We start from the raw sequence: 20,199 nt of genomic DNA, 5'->3' as shown, positions 1-20,199 counted from the left end.
TGGAAACAGCTTTTCACGTGCACTTGGCTTTGGGTTGCGCCTTTTTAATTGCTTCCTTCCTTCCCGGTGAGAGCGACGGCCAGTGGCTGCCACGCCCGTGGGGCTGCCCTGCCTGCGGCCGGCACTGGACCGGCCGGGCTGGGGGACAGCCAGAGGCGCGGCCTGCGAGCGCACGGGCTCCTGGGAGCGGCCGTGTGAGCTGTTTGCCAAAGGACTGGGCGGGAGTGCGGGCGGGCGAGGCGAAAGCTCCCGGGGAGCTGGCATGGCCCCAGCTTGTTCAGTCCTCCACGCACACCTGCTGCGTCCAAGGCCTGGGGCTGTGGCCGGGGTCACAGAAGACGTGAGCCCTGCCCCACGCGGCTCCTAATCCCGTGGGGGATGGACGTGTAAATGGGCAGTGACCGGCAGGGGCCAGTGCTGTGGGGAAGGCCAGCGGGGGCAGGGGCGTGGAGGATCCAAGGCTGGGCTGAGGGGTCAGAGTCGGCCGGGCGGGCCAGGCCGGGGGAGGGCTCAGGCTTGGGGAGGGAGCAGCCCTCGCGCTGCCCACCCGGGCGCCCACAGCCGTCCCGCGGCCTCCGACCCCGCTGCGTTGGCTGCACTGTCGGGCCCCTGGTGGCCGCACTGATGGGCCTCTGGTGGCCGTGCTGTCGGGCCCCTGGTGGCCGTGCTGTTGGGCCCCTGGTGGCCGCGCTGACGGGCCCCTGTGGCCACGCTGTCGGGCCCCTGTGGCCACGCTGACGGGCCCCTGTGGCCGCGCTGTTGGGCCAGGTACCTGTTCCTGTTTGACAAGGCGGTCATTGTGTGCAAGAGGAGGGGCGACAGCTACGAGCTGAAGGAGATCATCGAGCTGCTTTTCCACAAGATGACCGACGACCCCATGAACAACAAGGACGTCAAGAAGGTGAGCCCCGGCTTCCCGGTGGTGACAGAGGGGCTTCTAGGCTGGGCCGCCCGGTGCGGGGCAGGCACCGACCCCCCCCGAGGGAGGAGTTGTGGGGTGGCTAGAGAAAGCGTGGTCAGGTGGGCTGGCCTCCACCCGCTCTGTGCTGGGCCCGGCACCGCCCCCCCCGCGGCCTTTTGTCTGAGTCTTTCCTGGCGGGGGTCGGAGGGGCACGATCCGGATCGCAGCCCCCCAGTGAGGACCCTGCGCTGAGGGGTGTGGCCCGAGGCCGCTGGTGAGAGCCCAGCCTTAGACCTTGGCCGCCTGGCGCATGTGGCCCCCTGCGGCAAGCAGGCCCTCCTGCCCCTCCCCTGCCCTCCCGCTTTGGAGGAGGGCACCGGGTGGGCCTTGCTGTGGCTCATGGGGCTCTGATGTCCAGCCAGTGGGCTGTGGCTGCTGGGGGTGGGGCCATGGCTGCTGGGGGTGGGGCCATGACTGCTAGGGGTGGGGCCATGGCTGCTGGGGGTGGGGCCATGACTGGTGAGGGAGGGGCCATGGCTGTTGGAGGGTGAGGCCATGGCTGCTGGGGGTGGGGCCATGGCTGCTGGGGTGGGGCCATGGCTCCTGGGGTGGGGCCATGGCTGCTGGGGGTGGGGCCATGACTGGTGAGGGAGGGGCCATGGCTGTTGGAGGGTGAGGCCATGGCTGCTGGGGGTGGGGCCATGGCTGCTGGGGGTGGGGCCATGACTGGTGAGGGAGGGGCCATGGCTGCTGGGGGTGGGGCCATGGCTGCTGGGGGTGGGGCCGTGGATGCTGTGGGTGGTGCGATGGATGCTGAGTTGGGGCTGCCGTGCTCTCTGGTTCAGTCCTGCTTCTGCACCCAGTGCTTGAGTACCTATGGTGTGCAGCCCTGGGCTGGGTGTGGGTGCGAGGAACCAAAGTGCTAAAAGAGGCTGGACTCCCAAGCTAACAGGTAGAATGCAGGTGCCACCTGGAAGAGCTACTGGGGGTGACCTGCCTAGCCCTGATGTCCAAAACAGGCCACTGGGGCCCCAGAAGCAGTGACCTGAGGCCACCTCCCAGGCTCAGGGCTGAAGACGAAGCCCCCCAGGTTCCGCCCCGGCACCTACCCCTGTGGGAGGAAGGCCCTTGCCGTGGTGGTCCCATCCTGGGGCACTTGGCAGTGGGCAGTGTCCTGGGTTGCGGCGCCCACCGCGGGGCTGGGCCAGGCCTCTTGATGATCTCGTCTCCCCTTTTCCTTTCCTCTCCTCGCGCTTCCTAGTCTCACGGGAAAATGGTAAGCCCCTGGCGCTCACGTGCTCGCCACCTTCCTCACCTCCGGGCCCGATGCCAGCACTTCCTCCCTGAGTTGGGAGCGGGGTCTGGGGAGCCGGGTGGGCCTGAGCCGGGCTGGGTTCCCGGCGTTCTCCTCCTTCCTCCCCTCAGTGTCTGGATTAAGAGGAGACATGTATTTGTGATAACAGATTTGCCGGCTGCAAAGGGTGTCAAGTGAAACCCCCCCTCCCGCCTGCCCCACCCACTCCCAGTCCCTGGAGGTTAAGGACCTGGGTGGTTTCAGAGCCACTGGGGTTTGGCCTGTTCTCTCTCTGCCGCCCTTTGTCCTCTTTCTTCTTTTCCTCTCTCCTTCCCTCTTTTCCTTTTTCCCTCCACCTTTCCTAACACAGATGGGCTCAGACTTCCCAGACGCTTCTTCCTGGGCCCCTTGGAAGCCCCGAGCGATAGCCGGGCCTGGTGGTGGCTGAGGGGTGGGAAGGCTGGGCTGACTTTGCTGCAGCTCCCCAGGCCCATGGCCTCCTCTGCCTTTTTTGTTTTTTTTCTGTTGTTCTAATTCAGACCAGTGAGCTTTTTTGGCATCACATTTAGGAAATGAAAGTGGGTGGGCTGGCGTCCTGGAGGGGGCCCCAGGTGAACGCCTCAACGCAGGTCATTAGAGGTGGCCTGGGCTAAGCCGCAGAGACCTCAGTTGAGGGTGCACCTCGGAGGGGGTCGGAGGTGGGTCCCAGGACATCTCGTTAGAGGCTGCATACACTTACACACGTGTGCACGTACAGGCCCGGGCACGAGTGTGCCTGCACATGTGCCCGTGCACCTGTGTGCACCTAGCCATGCCCGTTGCAAGTGTGTCCCCTGTCTCCTCCCACAGTGGTCCTACGGTTTCTATCTAATTCACCTTCAAGGCAAGCAAGGCTTCCAGTTTTTCTGCAAGACGGAAGACATGAAGAGGAAGTGGACGGAACAGTTTGAGATGGCCATGTGAGTCCGCCGTGGCAGCGGCGCGGGTGGGAGGCCACGTGGATCTTTCTCGGGGAACCCGCCCCCCCAGGATGCCAGCCCCTGCCCCCCGCGTGGCAGCCTCGCTCTTTAATCTACAGTGGCCAGAGGGCCCTCCCCCTGGGGCCGAGCCTCCCACACTTGACCGGCAGGGCAGCGAGTGGCCAGGAATGGCCATGGTGCCAGATGGACTCACGGTGACCCAGATCCCTGGGTCTTACAGGCCGGTGGGTTGTCACCTTTGGGGAAAAGCCCCAGAGCTGTTTTTCCATGAAATCTAGGAGGAGCCCCAGTTAGCCCAACAGAGAAAGGTGATCGTGGGGGTGCCTGGCCACATCAGACCTTGAGGCCAGGGTGGCAGGTCCTGGGGCCTCCGGGCAGGTGCACTCACCTCCCTGGCCTCTTCCTCCTGGTGAAATGCACGTGAAGGGAGGGTCCAGGTTCCGGGATTATTGGGAGGATCCAACGGGGTCCCGCGTGGGACACATCAGAATAGATGGCGGCCAGGCGGTGGGCCCCAAGGCTTTCTAGGGGTTGTAATTTTCTCCCCACCGTTCTCATGAAAATTTTCAAGCGTTAATCCAAGTTGAAAGAACGTCACGGTAAATGCCCGGCCTGCTCCGTTCACGTCTTGTGCTGTCCTCTGTCACATGCCGTCCCCCCAGTCCTGGTGCCGTCTGCTAGCGGACGTGTCGTAGTGAATTGCAGACATCAGTGCGAGTGAGGGTGCCCGTCATGAAGTCACGATTTGTTTAGATCTTTATATCTCAGGCTCGCGCACAGTGACATCCTGGGTGCGGTTTGCTGAGTCACGACAAACGCTTGCACCGGCCCACACCCAAGCCCTGTCCAGATACAGCTCTTAACCATCACCCCAGAAGGTTCTCGAAAGCTCCCACTCGGACCCTTCATCCTCCCCGGGGTGTCAGGGCCCCTCGGGTCTGCCCGGGGGTCGGGGCAGATCCTGGCTCTGAGTCCCGGCCTCCTGACTCCCGGCCGCGTTCCAGAGCCCGGCTGGTTTGGCGGCTTCCGTTTCGGGGGGGCTCAGGGAACCTGGAGCCCGCTTTCCCTCCCATCAGGTCAAACATCAAGCCCGACAAAGCCACCGCCAACCAGCACAGCTTCCAGATGTACACGTTTGACAAGACCACCAACTGCAGAGCGTGCAGGATGTTCCTCAGGTGAGGCCGTCTCCCGGCCCCCGAGGGGGCCCGCTGCTGCCTCCCTCCTGTGCCCCCATCACCGCCCAGCACCCCTAGGCCAGCGCTGTGCTGGGGCCCAGGGACCCGGGGAGACATCCCATCGTGTGGGAGGCAGCCGGCCCTCGGACGTTTGGGATCCAGCCGGGAGGGGAGGTGCCTGTCCCCGTCCTGTGGGGATGGCAGAGCCAGGTTGCGCATCGGGGCGGGGGTCCTGGGCCCCAGGGCTTTTAGGGGTGATGCCCTGAGGGGCAGAAGGCAAGGTGGGTCTGGTGGTCCACCTCACCTCCTGCCCCTTCCCCCTCCCACCCCGGCGCAGAGGCACCTTCTACCAGGGTTACCTGTGCACCAAGTGTGGCGTCGGGGCACACAAGGAGTGCCTGGAGGTGACCCCTCCCTGCAAGATCAGTGAGTACCCATCCCCGCCCTCCCCGTGGGGCACGGGCCCTGGGGGCTGGTCCTCAGGGTCCCACGACACACCCCGAGCCGCGGGTCCTGTCATCCCTCGCAGCTGCCGGCTCTGGCGGTGTTTCCACATTCTCCTTTCCTGCCGTGGTGACCCCACGGGGCAGGGACCAGATGAGGAAACAGAGGCTCAGAGAGGGGAGGACGCCGGCCCTGGGTCACACTGGGTCAAAAGGCCCAGCCGGAGCGGGAGCGGGCATTCCATGGCAAAGCCCTCCTCCTAACTGCATACTGGCTGGCTTCTCTCGGCCTCTTGGGCACCCGCTGCCGCGCTGCAGTTGTAAGCGTCTAGAATCTCCACCCTGCAGAGGGCACAGGACATTCCTGGCAGTTGCATGGAGGTTTCCGGTCACAGAGGAACACCTCACCCCTGGGTTCCCCCGCCCTGGAGAGGCCCGGCCCTCTTTAGCGACAGCCCTGTTTGTAGACGGTTCACGTGCGTGCACGGCATCTACTGTGCTCCCCTTTGCCTCAGATGGGGGAAGCCTGAGGCTCCTATCAATCGTCTTGGTTTGGGGGATGAGTTGGGGGAGGGCCCAGCCTAGAGCAGCTGGACGGGCCGCCGGAGAGCCTGAGATGGTTCTGAAAGGTTTCAAAGCCGCCACGGTCAGGGGCTGGCTGAGCTCTGGATCCGGGCGTGGGGCACCCGTCAAGCACCACACTGCTCGCCCTGCTTCATGGGGCCCAGATGCTCCCACATCCCCGTGAAATGGGGCTGTTCTGCTGACATCCACACTCAGGGCAGCTGTGCTCAGAGCGGGTTAACCACGCTCCAGGTAGACAAGGAAACATGCCGGGCCTGCTTGTCCCCCGAGAGTAGGAGAGTTTGTTAATTCCTCATTTACTGTGACTGCTGGTCCAGTGCCCTGATCTGGGAGGAGGGTCCGACAGGTCAGCCCAGACCCCCTCGTCCCCACCAACGCCCGCCCGATGCAGCCCACTCTGGCCCGGCGGAAGTTCAGCGACCCTGCCAGTCTCCTCCGGGCTAGAGGATGCTGCCGGCCCCGACTGGCCCCGACGCAGCTTTTCAGCTTCGCCCATGGCTACCGCCCTCTTGTGGCCATGTGTCCTTTGTGGCAAGCGACTGGACAGTTCATTTCTTCTGAAATTTTTTTCCTGATCTTAAAAGTAACATACTTCTTTATCAAAAACTTAGAGGAAAAAAAAGAGGAGAAATGAAATAAAGAAGAAAATAATTATCACTTATGAACAGATTAAGAAATAACCAAAGGTGATATTCTGGTGTATTTCCTGTCAAGTTTTCTTTTTTTTTTTTTTTTTTTTTTTTTTTTGGTACACGGGCCTCTCACTGTTGTGGCCTCTCCCGCTGCGGAGCACAGGCTCCGGACGCGCAGGCTCAGCGGCCGTGGCTCATGGGCCCAGCCGCTCCGCGGCATGTGGGATCTTCCCGGATCGGTGCACAAACCCGTGTCCCCTGCATCGGCAGGCGGACTCTCAACCCCTGCGCCACCAGGGAAGCCCAAGTTTTCTTATTTTTAAATAATCTTTCTGTTTCCTTTTCCCTGATTATTAAATAACCATTTCCCATAGAAGATATAGAGAAAAGTAAGGGAGATGAAAGGGATCCTGGTTTTTGTCACGCCAGGCAAAAACACCTGCCGTTAGCCATCACCTGCCTTCTCCCTTTTTTGCAATGCCCCCGCCCCCGTCCCCCATCTCTTTTTAGGTTTTTGTGTTTTTCATGATGTGTATAATCGAGGCTTTACCAGTTAGGCAATTGCACATCTTTCGAAAGCTGAAGTCATCAGCACCCTCCCCGTGTCACTGAGAGCCCGTGGTGGGCACCTGGTTTTATTTTAAGGAGCGTGTGATTCCCCCAAGGGCACGTGCCTGATGCCTGACGCCTGTAGCCTCTGTTCTGCAGGGTCTGTCGGATCCTATGTCTGCCCAAAGCAGGCTGCGACTGTGCGTGTGTTAGACGGTGTTGAAGTCACATCAGCCACACGTTAGCCCTTGTGGTGCTTGTTTTGTCTGGTGGTGGAGTGGCAGCTCAGCTTGTCAGATGACCAGGGGCCCCAGCCTGGAGCTGTGTCCTCCCCTTGGGTCGCCCCAGGGCAGGCAGAAAGAATCTTTAGAATGTTTGCCTTCCATCTGACAGAGCTGAGGTGTCCCGTGTCCGAGGTGCTGACAAATAGAGTAGCACGACTACCACGTCTTCTGTCATTTGCCCACGGCAGGCATCACTAATCAACTGTGGAAACCTTCCCTTTGAGCCCAGGTTCTGTCCAGTGATCAGGCAGTTGCTGCCGTTGGAGCAGAGTTGGCTCATGCAGGAAAACCTGTTTGCCATTGGGTCTGATACCCAGTGTGTGTTCTCCCGTGGGGCCCCTAAAACCAGAGCTCAGAAGTCGCCATCAGAAGTAGTCGAGAGATTTTTGCGGTCACCAAGCACGCGTGTCTGTAATCCAGGTCTGAAAGGAAGGGCCTTGGAGCTCACCTCGCTCACACACTCGGGCGCGCCCAGCGGCTCTGACCCCGATGTGCTTCCTTTTCAGGTTCTCCTGCAGACCTGGTGAGTCCCCCAAACCATTCCCTTCCCACTGCCCTGCACCCTACGCCGCCCCGTGCCTGGAGCCAGAAAGACCCAACCGTTCCGGCCCTCACGCTCTGGGGCCAGGCCGGCTTGCAGAGCCCCTGTTGGTTATGAGGGGCCTTTGTTTTCCTTCGTGGTCGTCAGTAGAAATGGGTCCCTGTGCATGGCCTCCTGGGCCCTGGTAGCTTTCCCCCTGCCCGGCTGCCCACCTGTCCCACCTGCCCAGTGGCCTGCTGGCGGCTCTGGGTCCCCAGCTCTGTGACAGGCATCTGCCCACCTGCCCCCCATCCTGATAGACGTAGAGCCCTCTCTTCAGCTGACTTGGGGACGGAGTCACTGAATTCACTTATGGGTTGTGGACGTCATTTCTCTCCCCAGCCGTGGGGGTCCAGTCAAATTAACCAACACGTAACGGGCTCTTACTGGGCCCTGCGTGGGCTACAGAGATGCACTCAAAGAGGAGGGAAGACAGAACATTTAGTGTATGCAGCAGGACACGTCCCAGACAGAGAGACAAACCCCAAGCTTTGAGCAGGGAGGCCCTGGGCTGGGGTGGTCAGGGCAGGCTTCCTGGAGGAGGTGGGAGTTACTGGTAAGGGATGGGAGGGGAAGAGGACGGATGTCCCAGGGCTGCGGAGGGGTACAAAGGTGGAGGGTGTAAGTAAGTATCGTGTCACACAGGGAACTAGGTTGTCACCATCACAAATGTCCGTGGGCGCTCAGGACGTGTCCCTGGCCTCCTCCCTGCTTCCTGCCTTGACCCTTCCCTCTGGGTGTGGGGGGCAGGGGCTGTGGGATGCTTGGGCAGCCTTCCCTCCTCACTGTCCTCTGTCCTTGCTCTCACAGGACACCTCTGGAGCGGGGCCAGGTGAGTCTGTGGGACTTGGGTCTTCTCTGGTACCGTCCTTGTCAGCAGTCATCCTGGGAGCCGAGCCTGGGCCTGGCCGCGGTGTCTGCCACCTGGCTCCGGGCTCCCAGGGTGTGTGCTGCCCTCCGGCCCCATCTCCTTCCCACCTCCACGGCCACTTCCCCTGGGAGCTTCCTTAGTTTTTGATGACGCAGCGCCAGGCATGGGGCCAGGGCCCAGCCTGCAGAGAGTCAGGGTCCCTTCAGCCCAGGAGAAGCCCTGAGCTGCAGCCCGGAGACCCCGAGCAGAGCAGACTCTGGGACACTGCTGCTGTCGCTTTACCATTTTCTCCGTCCCCCCACGTCCCCCTTGCTCTGCGTTGGGTAGCAGGAGAACTGAAGGCACCAGGTATGAGGCAGCCCGAGCTGCGGACAGAGTCCAACCTAATCATGAAAACAGAAAACAAAAACCATCCTGCTGCCTCTGGGGCACCGGCTTCAGGAACCAGGCCTGGCAGACGCGGCCCATGCAGGGCTGGGCCGGTCAGAGCAGAGCACGGTCTAGGAGAGGCCTACAAGTTTTGGGGGGGCTCAGGCGGGCCCCCCCGTCAGCCCAGGGCTGCCCCGGAGTGGCCGTGTGGCCTTGGCAGGTCGCTGACCCGGCCCCCACCTCTAACAGGATGGATGCCCCGTCTTCTACTCCACGCTGCTGACTCTTAGTCACAGATTCGAAAGATGTTTGGATGACGGCACAGAAAGCACTCTTTAAAAATAAGTTGCCGTTACTGCAGTGATACCCTGAATCTGTTAATCTCATAAATAGTTTACTTATGATATGTAACAAAGGGACGTGGGAGCCTTACGGGAAGAATTTAGGGAGGGGCGATACAGGCCCATGGCCCGCTGCCAAGAGCCCTGAGAGGTCAAGGTCAGCCTGGGGTGGGCTGCCACCAGGACGGAGCCACCGAGCCACGCCCTCTCCTGCCCTGTCCTTCGCAGGTCCCAAGATGGTGGCCGTGCAGAATTACCATGGCAACCCTGCTCCCCCCGGGAAGCCGGTGCTGACCTTCCAGACGGGTGATGTGATTGAGCTACTGAGAGGCGACCCTGAGTCTCAGTGGTGGGAGGTGGGTCCTGGACCTGGGAGGGTCTCGGGCCCCCGGCTACCCCCTCCCCACTCCCCAGGGTAGCAGCAGAGGGTCCTGCATTTCCAGGCAGGGGTGGGTTTGGGGTGCGAGACCATCGGGGTCGAGAGGAGTGGGCTGTTAGCAGGGCCCGGGTCTTGGGGTGTTTGCCTTGAGGTGGTGGGGGCGCAGCATCCCCTCGCGGTAGAGATCGTCCTCCTGCGTCCAAGCCCTTTCCCTGTCTGCCTCCTGCCTGGGTTGTGTCCTGCACACACACACCCCAGGCCCCGCCCAGGCCATGCCATGCCCACCCTGCTCCCCACCTGCCCCAGTTCAGGCCAGCACCACCTTGCTCAGCACTGGGGGTGCAGCATGACCGAGACCCGCCCACCGCCCTGCCCCAGGAGGCCCAAACACGGACACAGGTCCCTGTGATGGTTTACGGCTCTGAGCCATGAAACCTGCTCTTCTGATTATAAGGCCTGAGAAAGGGGAGCCATTGGTGCTGCCCTGAGATCGCCCCCGTCCACGGGGTCTATGTGGTACCGCAGGAAACTGGGGCACTTGACCAGGCTGGGTGACCAGGGCGACCTGCTTAGAGCTGATGCTACAGTGCGTGTGTTCAAGTGTCCAAGTACTGTTACTGCCGTCGTCGTTGTTGTGTGGTGGTCCTTGTCAGCACGTACTTACTTACGAACTTATCGCACCAGACTCGGCCTCATGTAACTGGAGATTCAGGAGCTGAGAAGGTGTCTGCAGTACAGCGTCTGCCCCGCGCTGACCCCAGCCACCCAGTTCCCCTCCCTAGCTGTCGCCAGGGCCATCAGGTTTGGGTGGCCTTGCAGAGACACTTTGCTGATGTGAAAGTGGGGGCCGGGAAGGCCTTGGGAGGGTCTTCCAGGCAGAGCGAGTGGAGAGAGAGTGAACAGTCGCCCCCAGGCCCTCCCGCGCTGTGCTGTGTTTTATCAAGACCCCCAGGTCCACACGCCCCTCACAGTTTGGGGAGGGCCGGTGTGGCTAAGAGGACACAGCAGCCAGGAGAGGGGGCTCTGGTCCCAGCGCTGAACAAGCCGTGTAACTTCTCTGGGCCTCAGCGTATCCTCATCTGTGAAGTGAGGGCGCCCCAAACGGTGATGAGGTCAGCTGAGGTCACAGCAGGAAGGTGGTGCTGTGATGGGCTCCTCAGGGACTCCCCTCGTCTTCCTCAGGACAAGCTCAGTGCACACTACAATCCCCCCTCCCCCCACCACTGGCCAGGCCAGGCCCCGCCGGCCCTGACCATCTGTCCTCTCCCAGGGTCGGTTGGTGCAAACCAGGAAGTCAGGTTACTTCCCTAGCTCGTCTGTGAAGCCCTGTCCAGTGGATGGAAGGGTGAGTACTTCCCGTGGAAGCTTCTGGAGCATGGTGGCCAGGGTGCCGTGGGTGCCGAGAGCTGTCTCCTCGCTCAGGACGCCCCGGAGCTGGGATGAAGGGCCAACGGGCAGGGGATCCCTCCTCTTGGGAGGGCTTGGCTGTTTTAAAAACACTGAAATGGGCGTCTCTGCAGCAGGTGCAATGGACCAAAGACCAGCCGCCTTTCTCCACACTGGAGGGACTGTATAAGTCTTCTCCCTCGAACATAAGGACTCAGAGCTAGGATGTTATGATGTTTAGAAAAGAGGCAGTATGGCATTTCTTGCATCTGAGTTCTGTGGCGCAGAGTCTGCTCCGTTACAAAAGGCATCGAGCTTGCATCACCCACACACACCCCAGAAAGAGCTAAAAGTGAGAGAGTGAAACTTCTCCCGAAGGAGCAGCAGGCAGGTGCCCGACCCCCTGGGAGCCCCGGTCCACCTGCCCGGCCTCTGGCCCCACCGCCCAGCCTGTGCTTCTGTGCAGGCCATTGCCCAGTCGAAGGAGAAAGCATTTTAGGACAGGCTTTGCTGGCAGGTCGAAGGGACCAGACAGCAGAGGAAGAAAATGTCACTAACTCACTGGGTGGCCTGCGGGGGGGCAGGGGGTCCCTCAGGGTCCCTTCCCAACCCTGGCCCTCAGTTTCCCCATCCGCATGGTGAATGGGGTGGGGAAGGGACAGGTAGTCTAGGAGGCTCTTCCCAGCCTGTGGCCCAGTGAGGGGAGGTCAGGCCAGTGAGGGCGCAGCGTGGGGTCTGGAGAGCCGCGAGGTTTGCTGCAGACGCGGCTCTCCACCTGCAGAGCGCGCTGCTGCCGGCCCAATGCCTGTCCTTGGGGCTGCGGCCCGTCTGCTGCAGAGGACGCGAGGTATAGGGTGTGCTCCTGTCCACTGCTGAGCAGTCGTAGCCGCCTTCAGGTTGCTCTCTTTCCCCTCACACTGCACTGTTAGTTGGATGCTATATATTCATTCATTCGGTCAATCAATCAATCATTCATTCGATCAGACCCACTGAGCATCTACTCAGAGATGGTGAGTCCTGGCTGCTGCCCTCAGGGACCTCCCAGGCCAGTGGCTCTGGGCCTAAGTCCACAGACGTCCTGGTAGCCAGTGCTGGGCTCCCGGGGTCATTGATGATAGGACGTCGCTGGGCCCTGCTCTGTGGACAGTCCCTGGGGATACACCAACCCAAATGTTCTCTCCTGCCAGCCGCCCATCAGCCGGCCGCCGTCCCGGGATATGGACTACACCGCATACCCCTGGTGAGTGGATCAGTGGGGGCCCCAGGCTGCCTCTCGTGTCTCCAGGGCGGCTGAGCCGGGCTGCACGCGGCCGCCTTCTCCCCTCCTTGGCTCTGAATCGCTGGGAGCCCGGGGGAGTCTTCTCTACCCCGAGGCCGCTGTTTCCCCGTCTATAAACAGATCATCAGGTTCTAACATTTGGGAGAATGAAGCCCTTTTTAAAATGTGATCTTACTTGAGCCTTGTCTAAAATACCAGTATATAGAAGGAGGTATATTTAAGGCCAAGATTATAATTGTATCTGCTCATACGGGCTTGATGAGAGCAGTGGGGCTGTTTGATGAATAAAACGTGGAGGTGACCCGGTAGGTACGAGTCTCAGATGCAGGTTGGCCTCAGGGCCAGCTTTTATCGCTCTGCCGCCTGGCTCACCGGCTGCCTGGAAGAACGACTGCCCTTCAGTGACATGGCCCTGCAGAAGCTCGCCCTGTGGCAGCCCCAGAGCAGTGGGCCGCTCGACCCCGGGAGGGTCTGCCCTTGTGGTTTTCGGTTTGGGGTTGATCCCTGAAGCCACCCCGGGACCCCTGTGCCCAGTGGTGTGACGTGCCTGCACCCTCGGTGCCCCTGGCCTCCCTGGCACCACCCCATCTGCGTCTCTGAGACCCCTGGGTCTGTTCCAGTACGCTGTTCACCCTGCATTTGGGTCTAATGTGGAGGGTGGAGGACTTAAGCTGTGATTTTCACTTGATGGGGTAACGCACAGAACTTTAATTTTCTAATGAATCTGTTTACAAAAGTCCCAATTCAGCCCCACAGGGAGGTGCAAATGGGGTCAGGCTTTGTTCTTGAGGTTGGGGGTCGGGGTGGGCTTCATTTCCATAGAGCTGGCGAGAAAAGCTTTCAGTCAGTGTGTCGGAAACCCACCCATGGAGATGCTGATGGTCTCCAGTATGTTAGGACACAAAACAAAACCCCACGTGAGCAGTTTGTGTTTATCGCTGCTTATTAAACAATGACAACTTGGAAAGGAAGTTTGATCTAATGTCTTGTTACCCTGAACGCCTCCTGCAGGCCCAAGGTTCTGGAGGGTGGAGGCCGCGGTGGAGTGCCTGGGGCCTGTTTGGGGTCCTCGTCTCTCCCCCAACCACCTTCCCGGTGCGGGCTGTGAGCCGGCACGCGGATGCCCCGCCCCGCGCGTCTCCTCCAGACCCCGCCCACTGCTCGCCCCTCCTCCTGGGGGCGTGGCCTCACGTCCCACTAGCCTCTTCAGCAGATTAGAGACGTGTCAGTGAACAGCCCCGTTTCCCCCTCTGCTCCAGGTTTGCCGGCAACATGGAACGGCAGCAGACCGACAACCTGCTCAAATCCCACGCCAGCGGGACCTACCTAATCAGGGAGCGGCCGGCCGAGGCCGAGCGCTTTGCCATAAGCATCAAGTACGTGGAGGCTGGGGCTCAGAGAGACCCTCCCCTCATGCCGTTCCGAGCCAAGGAGCCCACATCCCCTCCGGATTCTGGGCTTGTTGGGTGTGGCCTTGGGATGCGTTGCCCACGCCAGGGCACTTTGGAGATGCAAGGGCGTCGGCGGGTCTGCACAATGCACCTGGCCCGGGACAAGCGTGAGTGATCCCGCCTGCCGTCGGCCTTGCCCGAAGCCGCCCTGTGGGCTTGGTCCGGCCTTTTTCAGGTGGTGGGGACCAGAGGAGCTCAGGGATGGGGACAGGCCTGTGGTGAGAGGTCAGGGACTTCCAGCGGCCCCGCAGGTGGCCTTGGAGAACACGGACAGTCACGCTGCTGCCAGCTCGGGGCTGCTGCCAGCTCGGGGCTCCAGCCCGTGGCCTTTGGGCTGGGGTCACCCTGCTCAGACTCTGCCCCCTTGTGGGTCTTCTGTCTCCTCTTCAAGAGACAGAATCTGATTGGTCGTTGGTCACCATCGGCAAAGGACACACACTGGACAGGAGTCTCAGGCCGGTGAATAGAGGGTTCTGGTTTGCCGTGACCTTGATGGGGTCAAGAGCCCCCAGCAGGGTGACCTGTATCTAGGAAAGGCCCCCTCGGGTCTGCTGGGTGGGTGCTGGGTGGGGGGTGGGGCAGGCCCAGCGACCAGGCCACCGGACGGCCGCAGAGTCACCGCCTGGGTGCTTCTGGTATCGAGTCACAGAAGCCAACGCGAGGGAGCAGAGAGGCCCTCTCGGTAGGAGATGCAGGAGCGCCTCTGGCCGTTAGGGGCAGACGGGAGCCGGGCTCAGTGGGCCGCACCCAGGTCCTGAGCACACAGCCCACTCCCATCTTTCCATCTCAGCTTTTGTTCTCCCGCCCCCTGCATCAGCTTCCTCTGCATCTGTGCCCAGTGGGGGCCGAGGGCATGAGCACCCCAGCAGCAGGGTGCGGGTCCCGGCCTGAGCACGTGCTGCCGGCCAGCGTGCCTGCGCGTGTGCACGTGCGTGAACGTATCCCCATCCCCTGCTTGCATTACTGGGAGGCTGCAGGTGGTCATGCCCTGGTCATCCAGGACAGGGTCCCACTGTACAGAACGGCTGTTGGAGGACCCCTGGGGTGGGAAAGCTGGAGGGGTCGGGATCTGGGCAGCTAGGAGGAGCCAGAACTGTGGACGAGACCCCCACCCAGGTGGACAAACTGCCACGGTCCCCACGGGCTTTCCAAGAGGCCCCACTAATGTTTGGGCCGGAAACAAATACACTGGTTTTTCTAAAATACAAAAACCAAAGGACATCTGCAGCCTTGAAAGTGACAGACGTCTAGTGAACGTCAGCTGGACACAACCTGGGTCACCTGGTACATAGGACTTGCTCTCAAGCAGAGATCAGCCGTACCCACCGTGGGTGGTGGGAGCATCGTAAGGTGTGTGCAGGTGGGGCCTCCCGCAGTGAGAGTCTCAGTAGGGCCCTGGGAGATCAGTGGCGCGTGAGGCGTGCTGGCAGGCCTGTGGCAGAGGCTGGGGCAGCACCCAGCAGTGAAGTGGCAGAGACGTGTCTCGCCTGATAGGAATTCGTGGAGCACCTTCTGGGTGCCTGGCCCGCAGGATTCTGGAGTGGGGCCAGACGGGTCTTGTCCAAGGAGCTGGGGTGGGGCTGCGCACGCTCAGCTCACTTTGAATCCAGGAGAAACAGAGTGGTGGGTGTTCTCCAAGGCCCCACGGGAGAGGAGGCTGGCCAGCTGGGCGTTTGCTTATATAACAACTGTTTATTCCATTAACTGGTTTCCGGATGTTAAACCAACCTTGCATTCCTGGAGTGTCCCATTTGGTCGTGGTGTGAAGGTCTCTTAATACGTTGGTGTGTATAGACGTGCATATGGAGAGAGTGCGTTGAGGATTCGTGCCTCCATCGTCACAGGGGATGTTGGCGTGTCGTTTTCTTTACTTGTGATGTCGTTGTGTGGCTTTGTGATTTGGAGGCAAGGGGTGCGCGCTCTCCAATGAGGCCACATTTGAACTGAGACCTGGACACAAGGCAGGGTCGTGAGGGTGGCAGGAGGGTGAGCGTTCTGGGCTGACGGGACAGCCAGTGCCAGGGCATGGCAGGCTTGTGCCTGGCGTGTCTGAGGAAGAGCTCCTCTGGCCAGCTGGGGTGAGGGTGCAGAGGAGGAGAACCTTAGGAGCTGGTGTCACAGCTGGGGTGAGGGTGCTCCCTTCGGGCCTCGCAGGCCAAGGTCAGACCTCTGACTTACAAACCATGCTGTGAAAGCCTCACCAGGTGATGGGGGAATGGGGAGGGGGACATCCCCAGTGCAGAGAACAGGCGGAATCCGGGGCAGGACATCACAGCGGCGCTGGATGGAGGAGAGGAGGGGAGCTTCGGGGCCTGAGGCCTTGGCTGACCCGGGAGTTTGGGCTTCAGACGGGTGGCCTGATGGATGGATGGACAAGCGGTAGGAGACAGGCCCTGGCCGGGGCGGGGAGAGAGGTTGCAGCCGTAGGAGCGGGAGGTGTGGGCCAAGGGCCGGGGTCTTCGCTCAGCAAACATACGATAAGCCTGGACCCCTGGGGGGCCGGCGGCCGTGTGGCTCGCGCAGTGACCGGCGCTCCCGTGTGCTCTGCCCAGATTCAACGACGAGGTGAAACACATCAAGGTGGTGGAGAAGGACAGCTGGGTGCACATCACCGAAGCCAAGAAATTTGAAAGCCTCTCAGTACGTGATCCCACAGCTCCCGCCGGCCCAGGTCCCCCACCGCAGCCACACCGGGGAGGAGGGGCCCCCTGCACCCACTCCTGTGGGCTGGGCTTGCAGAGGGGGAGAGCCCAGCAGGGGTCCCCCTCTCCCCGGGGAGGAGAGTCTTCCCAGTGTGGGAAAGATCCAGGGAAACTGGATCGTAGGGCACCTTGGGACAGGGAGGGCCTCGTCGCAGGCCCCCGAGTCAGGCTTCTGTCCCCCAGACCCCGTGGCGGACACAGTAGGGCCACCAGCATCACGCAGCCCATCCGCTTCCAATGCCCCTACCCCCAGCTGTCCCAGCCCAGCCGCGAGAGGCATAGTCCTTCTTAAAATGATTTTAAAGTTGGACCTGGTGTTTCTTTGCTAAATTACACGTGTTCCGTGCACGGAGAACATCTAACTGGAGCATTTGAGCTCTTAGACTGCCCACTGCGGCCGCAGAAACACACCCAGTAAAACAGAGTATCCACGATCTGCCCCCAGACCTGATGCTCTCGTCTCAGGGTGAGCCCCCACCGCCTCTCAGTAGAGCCTAGGTGTGGTTTATAGGTTCCTTTTTCAAACAAAGCCCCTGGCCACACTGGACCCAACTCTCAGTTTACCTCTCAACACAGCGAATGCTCACCAGGGGCGCCGCCCTCTTCCTGCCCCACTGTAGCCGCGTGGCGTTCGGTCACGTGGATACGCTGGGATTTTCCCGAGGCGCTTCCCTGGTGTTGGACGTGTGGGCGTTTCGAGTTTTTCTCCATTACGAAGAGTGTTGCAGGGAGCGTTTGTGTCCATCCATCCCGGCCTTCTTCCCTGACTCTTCCCTTAGAAACTTCTGGGAGAGAAATTGCAGGATCAGAAGTTTGCGATACCACCCTGCCCCCAGTTTGGGTGCTAGGAGGGGCAGCGAGGAGGAGGGGTGTTTCCGGGGGTCAAGGAGATGAGTCCCCTGTCAGAACCTGGGGAGGTGGGAGAGGGAGGGCAGGGCGTCTGGGAGGACTGCCTGGAGGCGGAGGTAGCAGTGAGTGTGTGCGTCTTGCAGGAGTTGGTAGAGTACTACCAGTGCCACTCGCTCAAGGAGAGCTTCAAGCAGCTGGACACCACGCTCAAGTACCCCTACAAGTCACGGGAACGCGTGGCCTCTAGGGCCTCCAGCCGGTCCCCAGGTAACGCCCGTGCGCGGAAGGCTTCCGGTGGGCTGCACTGACCTCGGCCAGGAGCCCCTTCCCTATTCCCACCCCGGGGAGCAGTGGCCCAGGCCCCCCAGCCCTTCACCAGCACCCTCCTGAGCCAGGGTGCCAGGGCGGCCCCATGTGACAGGTGGGGAGTGCCAGCTATGAATTGCTGCTCTGAGTCGATACCTCTGCCTGGAGGTCAGAGTGGGGAGGGAACAGGGCAGGTCCCTTCTGTCCTCAAATCCATCCCTGTACCCCAGCATCCCCCCCCGCCCCGCCCAGGGACCCCAGCTACGAGGGAGCCAGAGCCAGTACCTCTGTTTGCAGATGGGGCTCCATAGCGCAGATGGGGGCCAGCTGGGGGCAGGGGCAGGCTGGGCCCAGAGTGTTTGGCATCCGGCCCAGGGCTCTGTCTCGGAGCCAGCCACCCCACTTCCTCCAGCTGCAGGGGCCCGCAGGACCTCGGGTCCCACCGGGGCAGAGCAGGCCAGGAGAGGAGCGACGGGCCTTTAGTGAGCACCTACTGTGTGCCGGGCGAGGGGCTGTGATCTGCACGAGTAGTTTCCTGTATCCTCGCGTGAGCCCGCCCATTGGGAGGAGGTGGCCCAGGAAACAGGTGCAGGAGGTGGAGCGAGGGCCCGCGCCGTCCCGCTGCCCTCCTGGTGCCCTGGGCGGGGCCTGGGCCCCCTCCCCGCCGCCTGGGACCGCGCCTGGGACGGCGTGTGGATGCTCCCCGGCGCCCCTTTCACAGTCTCTCTCGCCTCTTTGCAGCTTCCTGCGCTTCCTACAACTTTTCTTTTCTCAGTCCTCAGGGCTTCAGCCTTGCTTCTCAGGGCTCCTCCGTGCCCTTCTGGCCAGGTACCGCTGCTGCTCGGGGCGTGGGGGGCCCGGCCTGCCGCCAGCTGCCTGGCGGGCCACGGCCCGGGCCTGAAAGTGTCCGCAGCTGCCCGCAGCCTGGGCCGGGCGGGGCGGGTGTGTGCAGAGGGGAGCGGCGGGGGGCGGGGCGGGGGGTGGGGCTGCCGCGGCTCCTGCAGACACAGTCCGGCCTGGCGCTGCCCTCACCCCTGCCATGCTCACCCCCACGACCCCTCTCCAATTCATCAGCCACTGTCCCCCGTTGCTCCCCGGGAGCTTTGCGTCTGGCAGCAGCAAACAGCTGGGCGACCCCCTCGGGGTGAAGGTGGGAGCAGACCCGGGGCGGGCCCCACTCGGCGACACTAAGGAGGACCTGTGGGGCTTGGGTGCAGGGGGACAGGTCTCGACTGGCCTTGATCTCACGGCCCTCTACTGCCAGAGGCAGAGCCCTCCCCAGCAGCCACACGTGCTGCCCCTTCCGTCACGGGCCATTGTCATCTGTCCGTCAGGACTCCTGGGTCCCGGGCCAAGCTGGTCCAACCGGCTCTCTGGTTTCGTTTGGGCTCTGGAGTTGGGGACACGAGGGAAGTCGGGCAGCAGTGCTCTGGGGTCCAATTCCAGGCACTTTGTCAGACTGCAGGCTGGGAGCTGGGCAGCGGGCACTCAGCTGTCCACTGGCCATGTGATGCCCAGGCCCTGGGCACACGGGGGAAGGCCCCGAGGGAACTGTGACAGAGCACCGACACCCGCTCGTATCCCCGCGGGCACGCTCGCCGCCCGTGATGGCCCCCAGTGGGGCGGTGAGGCTCTGACTTAATCACGGTGGAGCTCAGGTGGGCCACGTGCCCACAGGTTGGGGCGCCCACAGAGGAGCGAGGGGCCCTGGGATTGGAGCCTGGTCTGTCCCACCAGAGCCTTTCCGCTCCATGGGCTCCTCTGTGGGCACAGGGCTGGGCCCCGGAGGAGAGACCCAGCTCGGCCCGAAGGACCCTCAGCCCTGGCGGCCCCGCCCGGCAGCTGTGTGACGCCGCCCGTCTCCCCCCAGCAGTGTTTACGCCCCGCGTCATCGGCACGGCCGTGGCCAGGTACAACTTCGCTGCCCGGGACCTGCGGGAGCTCTCGCTGCGAGAAGGCGATGTGGTGAAGATCTACAGCCGCATCGGTGGGGACCAGGGCTGGTGGAAGGGCGAGACCAACGGCCGGGTGAGTGGGACCAGCCCGTGGTGCTCGGGAAGGTGGGGCTCCGGCAGGCTGGCACCGCAGCACCACCTTGCCCCGACCCCGTGCCCTCTGACTGTGCCCAGGAGGTTGGGTGTCCCCAGGTTCCGTGAGCCAGGGTCACAGTGAGGAAGCGACTTCCTGGCTCAGATCTGGACCCCGGCCTGTGTGACGCTGTATCTGTGCTTGGTCCTATTCTACGGTCCGTCATGGAAACGGCAGGGGACAGATGTTGGGTGCACTCTTTAAGTCCCTTGCACGTACCCAACCCTCTTTGCAGGCCGGGAGGCTGCAGGACTGAGAGTAGGGCTGGGATGTCCTCACGGGGCTCCTGCCATCCCATAAGACCCCGTTTACACCTTGGTGAGATGGGAGGGGACATACAGTGTCCCCAGCCAGCCTGCGATTCTGAAACCCCATGGCTCCTTATCCTGGTACCCTGTCTGGACCCCCTGGCTTTGACCAGTTCCATTGGCAGTCACCCGACAGGGTGCCTGGGCTCCACAAAGCACTGATTAGGAAACGTCCAGCTTTTGCAGGGGCTGCAGCTTCCCACAGACTTGGCTTCCGTCACTTACCATTCCGTTGCCGGGTGGAAGGAACTGGTCTGCCTCTACCTTGGAGGCCCTTGGGTCTGATCCTTTTTCCATCTGACAGCCCTTCAGAAGTGTGAGGCCTCTGAGTCCTAGGCAGTCCACCTAGAGGGCTGGGACTGCCAGCTCTCAAAAGTGCCAAGAGGCGCCTGGAGCTGGGCCCTCACCCCAGTCACGATGTCAGCCAGTTTCCCAGGTGATTTC

The 20,199-nt window shown here is 61.9% G+C and overlaps 1 protein-coding gene across 10 annotated transcripts in view; it reads left to right on the top strand.

The window, feature by feature from the left end:
* Positions 1-20,199, top strand: part of VAV2 (vav guanine nucleotide exchange factor 2) — a 177,865-nt gene that overhangs the window by 152,522 nt on the left and 5,144 nt on the right. For 2 of the 10 annotated variants that reach the window (XM_027104325.1, XM_027104323.1), the window contains 11 exons: positions 769-901; positions 3,045-3,154; positions 4,180-4,353; positions 4,691-4,779; positions 7,353-7,369; positions 8,237-8,258; positions 9,236-9,363; positions 10,657-10,731; positions 11,960-12,012; positions 13,311-13,427; positions 19,230-19,387. In XM_027104325.1, the coding sequence (XP_026960126.1) occupies positions 769-901; positions 3,045-3,154; positions 4,180-4,353; positions 4,691-4,779; positions 7,353-7,369; positions 8,237-8,258; positions 9,236-9,363; positions 10,657-10,731; positions 11,960-12,012; positions 13,311-13,427; positions 19,230-19,387 (1,076 nt within the window). Of the gene's footprint in view, positions 1-768; positions 902-3,044; positions 3,155-4,179; positions 4,354-4,690; positions 4,780-7,352; positions 7,370-8,236; positions 8,259-9,235; positions 9,364-10,656; positions 10,732-11,959; positions 12,013-12,873; positions 12,969-13,310; positions 13,428-16,054; positions 16,143-17,196; positions 17,321-18,100; positions 18,188-19,229; positions 19,388-20,199 lie in introns of those variants that run through there. The other 8 variants (XM_027104331.1, XM_027104328.1, XM_027104327.1 and 5 more) reach the window with 8 other exon arrangements.

Source organism: Aethalodelphis obliquidens, unplaced genomic scaffold, assembly GCF_003676395.1.
Source record: "Aethalodelphis obliquidens isolate GAN/ISIS:26980383/991018 unplaced genomic scaffold, ASM367639v1 scaffold7, whole genome shotgun sequence".
Classification (NCBI taxonomy): domain Eukaryota; kingdom Metazoa; phylum Chordata; class Mammalia; order Artiodactyla; family Delphinidae; genus Aethalodelphis; species Aethalodelphis obliquidens.
Note: the sequence above shows the minus strand (reverse complement) of the source record. Positions and strands in the feature narration are given on the sequence as shown.